Here is a 7304-nt window from a genome sequence, read left to right on the forward strand (position 1 = left end):
ATCAAACATATCAAAAATACAAAACAAAATGAAAAGCACGAAAATACAATAAACAAAAAACAATGTTCAAATTATTTCACAAAAAAAATAAAAATTACATATATTCAATTGATATGCCTGAAAAGGAGTAGGAAGAAGTATAAAACTTATTTAATCCTACCCCTTTTCCACAGCTCAATAATTCATATTTATTAAATTAACTTCCTGTGTTCCTTATAATCTCTCTATATAAACTATCTATATACAATTTGCTATACTATATTTATGATACTATATTTGATATTTACAATTCAATGATTTTCCAAACATATATACAACTTGATATACTATGATTTTTTATAATTTATATATTTATACAATCCATATATCTATATCTACATATCTATTTGTACAATTTGATGTACTATATTTATACAATCCATATATCTATATATACATATCTATTTGTATAATTTGATGTACTATATTTATATATTTATACAATCCTTATATCTATACAGTTTGGTACAGTATGTTTACAATTATACATTTGATGCACTCTATATATATATACAATTTGATATAGGCTACTATATGTACAATTTACATATATATAATACACATTAACATACACCTGTGTATACAAAACGTGTAAACCCAATTATTATTATATTTATTTTATTATTATTATTATTATTATTATTATTATTATTATTATTATTATTTTATTTTCCTTATCTCATCCTCCTCCTCCTCCTTCACCTTCTGGGCTGTATTTGTCTCTTTTTCTGTCTGTGCTTTCTTTTTAGGTTTGTCTTATATTTCTTTTTTTACTGCTGCCATTTTGGCCAGGCCTTGTTTGAAAAAGAGGTCATTTGATCTCAAGCAATTCTTGCCTGGTAAAATAAAGGTTAAATAAAAATAATCAAAAACATATCTTTACGGTGAAAATACCAAACTTGTTAAAAATGTACAGAAATCGCTTCGTTCACCTCACTCATCAGGAATATTTGACAGATGAGCCCAAAGTAGGTCATGTGAACCCACTAGAGCAACAAATGTTAGAAAACTAGAGCTATGAGAGCCTTTATTTTAGATCAAGCTAAATCCTGACAAACAAAACAAATTCTAGTATTTACAATATTCAAAACAACGAATGTTTAAAATAGCAATTCTTAGGTCATGAAAAGCTGTAACAACATTTATAGCATAGGCTATTAGGCCTACATATCTGACCCTGAGCAGCCTTGCTCTCAATTTTCGAATACATTTTGAAAATCAAATCCACACATTTCCGGTATAATCCCAGCTGCATGTGGTTAACTTGACAAAGCTATCTCCACACAAGGTTCAGTGACTGTAGACATCTGCAGCTGCAGACACGAGACGTGTTCACCACGAAGCGAAAAGAAACACATCCCCTTGGGCCACATCTGTCCAACTGAATGTTTTTGCCTTCAGGCGTCCTCGTTGACGATGTTCCGGCTAAATCAGACTTTTGTTTGATATGAGTGATGAAGACATCGGCTACATTCACAGGTGATAGTGTGGCAGCCTACAAGCTTTTTGTGCTCTAGTTGTTCGTGTGCTCATCGACACAAACAAACGCATACAAAGTGTCATGTGATCCAACAGTAGTCTAAGTGGTATTCTAATTAGTTAACATTATTGCTCCCTCTAGTGCTCAGTGTGTAACATTACATAGCCCTGCGCCATACCTGCTTTAAATAAACTGGCATCCTAACTGAATGTAGCACATTACTTAACTAGAAAATGCATATCCATTAATTGCATTAGATAACCTGAAGTCTCAATCAACTGCATTGCAGTGCAGAAAAAAAACCTTTAACTGTATTGTTCAGACAGGCTAGGAGCTGGTAGGAATTGACTGAAGATGATACATCTTAAGCTGTTATACTGACAAAGTTTGGTGTTAAAATTAAGTGTGTGCTGGTATCATTATCAGACAGTTACCTGCATTGGTGAACTCTTTGAATAGAAAAGAAAAACATAGCAAGTAAGAGCTGAAATATCTCGCCTTTTTAAACAAATGGCAATATTGCAATAAGAAAGCTAAAAGATAACAAGCATGTACACTTACATAGCCTACTTTTCGCCATGAGATAATAACAGTGTTTTCAGTTTTTCATTAGTGATGCAGTCCACCGGTGGAGAGCAGGATCGATAACCTCAGGGCTCTGACTCATACATCACTACATCACATATAATTCTTACATTAATAGAAACTCAGAACTGGGTAATATATTGCTACTATTTTAAGCTTTATTTTCTGACATTTTTTCTTTCTGATAGCTGACATTTATTGAATATATAGGCCTACTTTCTCTGTTTGTTTTTAGAGATTGTTTTCAGATTTCTCAAAAGTAATTTTTTAAAACTGTATATGACTACATAGAATTAAAACTATGATGATTTGCTCCTGAAGAACCCCAAAATTGACCTGACAGTTTCAGGTTGATTCAAATAGCTTGTTTTAGATCTCATCAGATCTTGAGCTGCTGTGTTTTGAAAACCTGAAGTGATGGATTCATGATAGTTTCTTTGATGCAAGACAGCAGCATCAACAGTAAGACACAAGTCATATTGGACAAGGTGCAGAATGGCCAGGGGGGCTTTTATGAGACCCTCAGCAGCCAAATTCAGATGGTATGGTGCCAGTCGGCTCAATTCCCTAACTCTGCATACGCACAATGGCTGCTCCTCTGGCAGAGGTACGAGACTCAGGAGGTGTTGGGTAGTTGGCTTGGCCTCAGTGATGGATGTTCCTTCAGCTTCAAATCAGCCCAGATGGAGGAGCTGATCTGTGGCTATGATGCACTTAGAGACTGAATCAATCTACCTTACTCCCCTTCTCCAATGTGGCTATTTAAAGAAGCAATTAATGTAAAAGAAAAAGACTCGCAAGTGCCAACATCTGATTGTGGGCTCTCATAACCAGCATGCTGATTGATAACTTCCTCTCTCCTGTCAGACTGATTTAGGGTTTCTGGCCTCGCCTACAACGTCAGATCTCTGTATTTCACTCAGATGGTCTATGGTCCTTGTGAAAATGCGGGCTATTGACAAAACCAACGATGACTAGCTATTGATTTTGTACGCAACAGTTCTGGCCCCTCCTCCTCGCCTCTGAAAGGATAAATGTAATGACAGGATGGACCTGAGGCAGTGGATATTGTTGCCTTGCTTTAGGTTGGACTCACAATACAGCAATAGTTTGTAACTATACAATGAGTACTATGGATAAGGTGACAGTTTATTACAGCTGCTTGGGACTCCTGGCTTTGTTACTTCTGCAGGGAGTGCTCAATGTGGAGGGGAGGAGCATATTTAACTCTGGTGAGTATGCAGATATTACATTTTCTTTATCTATTTACAATGAAAATGCTGCATGCAACTACAGCTCACTTTATAGAAGTCCCATTGTTGGCTGAATGTTTCACTTTTTCCAAAATGCAACAGGTTAAGAAACGCTACCAGACTGTAACATTTGGATGGATGTAGCTTCATTTTCTGTTCATTTTTATCTTTTTTGTGTATACAGGAAACCATGTTTATAATCCAAAAGAGGACACAGATCCACAGAGCAAGATCCTAGCCCTGTTACTACGCAAGAGCTTAGTTCCTGATGAAAAGGACAGCCCTCTTGGTGAGAGATAAAATGAGATGTTCTGACACATTTTGACAAATAAAAGTGTAGTCTAGCTTTGATTATTTCTGATTTTACTCTCTTCAGGTCTGGAGCTGGCCAATAAATTAGCGGAATTAGAGGAGGTAAGGATATCAAATTCAGATTCATCTTGAAGAAACTTACAATAAAAAAAAGAAAACGTATGATGATTGACTTTGATTTAAATAAATGCTGCTTGTGTTTGGATAATGTGCATGTTCCTTTAATATGTCAGGAAATGTGTAGTAATGTTATCCACATTTTTCGATACTTTAATACTTTACCACGTTTTAAAACAATACAATCTCTGTTATTTTAGTTATTGATATTATCAAAAAGTACCAGAGCTTTGAAAAAACACAGAACTTCAGGTATATTTTTAACCCAAAGAGAGAAAGGCCAGTGTCGAATTTGCACAAATTCAGGATTTTGCTTGCAATATTAGGTCATTGGAAATAACCCAAAATTGTCTGCCTAGGACTTGTATTTTTGTTGCTGTGGTATTGAAACAGGTATTGATGTAGTTTGTTTTTATCAGTATCGTATAAAAGTTTAGAATAATATCGTGGCAACCCTAATGTGTAAATTATTCTGAAAGAATCTGTCAGACAAACTGCTAAACAGACAATGTGTTGATTGTTTCATCCGTCTGATCTGTGCTTGTAGCTGCAGGTGCTGAGAGAGGACCTGGAGCTGGAGAGGGAGATCACAGCAAATCTAGCAGAAGGCAAATCTATAACCAGGAAGAGAGGGGAACGTGAGTCAAAAAAATGTATACTTCAAATTGATCAATATCTATTAACTATAGCCACTTCAGTATATATATCCTGCAAGTGACACCTATATCCTTTATGTCTGCAGCTTGCTTCTGGAAGTACTGTGTCTGACAGAGGAGGAGCACTGCTTTAACAGTTTGCTGCAAAGCCCAACATAGCCTTAAGACTCCAAACACCAGTATTATAATCACATTGTATTTATCCCAGCAATATAGAGTTGTATCACAATCCAAGTCATCAGTTAACCTGTCATTTCCACTTCACGGACGAGAGATTTACATATGGATATACATCTTTAATCTGTATTAATCAGATGTTCACTGGGAATACTCGGAGGTCTGACATGACTACATGTTCCTGATGGAAAAGACACTGTTCAATTTAATTATCAGCAGGGATTTTATTTGCCTTCTCCTTGTGTTTTTGTCGCTCTCTTGTGGCAGAACTGCGCATAACATTTTTTGTACTACTGCCCACAAACATCATATGTGACATTGCAAGAAAGTCACTGCTGTACATTTTACAGATTAAATACAATTATAATGTGAATAAGAACATTATGTGATGTTGTGTCTTATTTTTTATCTTTAGTGAGTGACAATGACTGAACTCTCAAAAAGGTTTGAAATGGAGAATTGTCTTTGTGTTCATTTTTTCTATCAAATAACAAACATGAAAAAAGATTTTAGATTTAAGTGGACAACATATCATAACACTTATTCAGAAATTGAATATGTTGAAGTGTGAAACTCCACTGTAAAGTAATTCACCTGTCATCACACCTGTACACCTCGTGCCACATTTCTTTCACTCTGCATTTATTTTATTTGACTGGTTCTTTTTGAAGGGGGTTGACACAGCTGAGTCAACCACTTTGTATAAATAATGGGCAAGCTGTTGTGTGAAAGGTTGTGATTCACACAGAGGATGATGAACACAGGAGTTTATTCACTCTGCTTTCAGCGAGACCAGAATGCACTCACTCACAGCAGCATCAGACAAAGTGATGAACTTTGGTTTTAGACTGTAAATCCTCTGCAGTGACTTTATTATTCATGCATCTCCACTTTAAAAAAACAAAAAACAAACATGATACATGCATGTACACAAAGGTAAAGTCTTTGGTATAATCCATGTATTGACACAATGAACTGAAGATAACACATTATTCCGTATAAGTAGAATTTTGATAGCGATAGCTTCACAGTGCATTTAAAGTGCTTTGTACTTTTATATGGTGATTAAAACCATTTAATTTTCAATCTATCAATGACTAAGTATAATCCAGGTTAGGGTTAGAGTAGGGTTTTTTTTGGGGTCATTTTTCACCCTCTATTTGCTCAGGCGTGGTCTGTTGCAAGAAAGAAAAATTAGAAATAAGTAACTGAAATAACCTTACAATGAAAACTGATATATTTGCAAAAATATACAACCCCAATTAGTTCAGTGCTGGGTTTTATTTAAAGGCAGTTTCCTCCCCCCAACCCCCCCCCCCCCCAAAAAAAAATACATGACTATTTAATTCTTACACAGTTAAACAACATGAAGGAGGTGTTGATTAGAAGATCACATAAGTCTATATACATCAGCCTTCTACATAAAAAAAGTAAAAAAAAAGTAAAATTTAAATCATAAGCACTAGTTTAACCATGTTATTTATTTACCAATATTTTGTTAGCATCTGCCGAAACAATACAGTTCTCCAGCTGTGTTACTCTAAAGTCATCAGAGACACTCACTCACTGACTTAATACGGAAAAAGAGTTTTATCTTCTTCAGTTCAGATCACAACTTGGAGCTTAGACTCCAACCGTTCTGTCAAGATAAGCTCCAGGAAATTACCAAGCATCCTTTGTGTCACTCATACAAGTGAAAAAAACAAACAGTATTATTTCTAGTAGAGGATTTTCCAGCCAAATATCGCATGTAGCCTACTATATTAGGCTTTATAATTTCCAAAAAGCTAAATGGTAAAACTAAATGAATCAAGTGAAAGATGATTCATTTTTTGTTAAACTGTTGTATTAAGCATTCCTTTTTTAGCTAAACAAAAATCTTTGGCTGAATGCAAAACTGAACCAGCGCTGTCTTTCTGAACTCAAGCTTTGTTAAATGTATGATTCTCAAAGAAAAGATACACAGCAAACAAATGATGATGTCATAGAACTTGGAGGTCTGCTGTGAAATATCCCGTCCTTTAAAAACAAAAGTACAGCGGTAAAATACAAGATATGAATGAATATTTATCCAAAATACGTATTCATAATATTAAAACAAAGACTGGGACTGTTTAACTACAAATTAAGTTCTTACTGTTTTAAGACTTATTGGTAAAATAAACATGACAACACAAAGAAAAGTGACAAAGTAGAAAGTGAGCGAAAGATATAGGGCTGTCAAAGTTTTTTAAATATTTGTTTTATCACGTGAGAAATTCTATTATTTAACTTTTTTTTTTTTTTTTTAATGTTAAGGCTTTTATTTGGGATTTTTTATTTTATTTTATTTTGAAATAAAGTAAGGGCCTTTCTAGTAGATCAAATGTTATGACATTAAATCAACCAGGAAAAAAGGGGAAATGTTTTATATAATAAAGTGGAAATTACTTTGGACTCAACAATGAATGAAAAAAAATTAATGTTAATCATTTGAAACATTAATAAGACACGATAAACTAGTTTATGCTGACAGCCCAAATATTAAGACAATAAACAGCCAATGTACAAACATACAAACACTAATCTTACAGTAATGTATGAATAATGATGGACCGTTCCAGGGGCGGAGGTATAATATTGGTAGATAAACAAGGGAAATAAAAATAAAAATATTTAAGGAATATAATACAATTAAAAATTAAT

The 7304-nt window shown here is 34.3% G+C and overlaps 1 protein-coding gene across 3 annotated transcripts; it reads left to right on the forward strand.

Annotated features, from left to right (window-relative positions):
- Positions 1–1334: 1334 nt before the first annotated feature.
- Positions 1335–5000, forward strand: uts2d (urotensin 2 domain containing). 3 transcript variants are annotated; one of them, XM_061033609.1, is made up of 6 exons: positions 1335–1518; positions 2972–3336; positions 3542–3646; positions 3734–3771; positions 4334–4439; positions 4529–5000. In XM_061033609.1, exons 2-6 carry the CDS (start codon positions 3228–3230, stop codon positions 4552–4554), a joined length of 384 nt encoding a protein of 127 aa, XP_060889592.1. In that variant the 5' UTR covers positions 1335–1518; positions 2972–3227; the 3' UTR covers positions 4555–5000. The 3 variants fall into 3 exon arrangements, with proteins under 3 accessions (XP_060889592.1, XP_060889595.1, XP_060889593.1); XM_061033612.1 differs by having other exon boundaries at positions 1337–1518; positions 4334–4424; XM_061033610.1 differs by lacking the exon at positions 1335–1518 and having other exon boundaries at positions 2372–3336.
- The last annotated feature ends 2304 nt before the right edge of the window (positions 5001–7304 follow it).

This window comes from Labrus mixtus, chromosome 3 (assembly GCF_963584025.1).
Source record: "Labrus mixtus chromosome 3, fLabMix1.1, whole genome shotgun sequence".
NCBI lineage: Eukaryota > Metazoa > Chordata > Actinopteri > Labriformes > Labridae > Labrus > Labrus mixtus.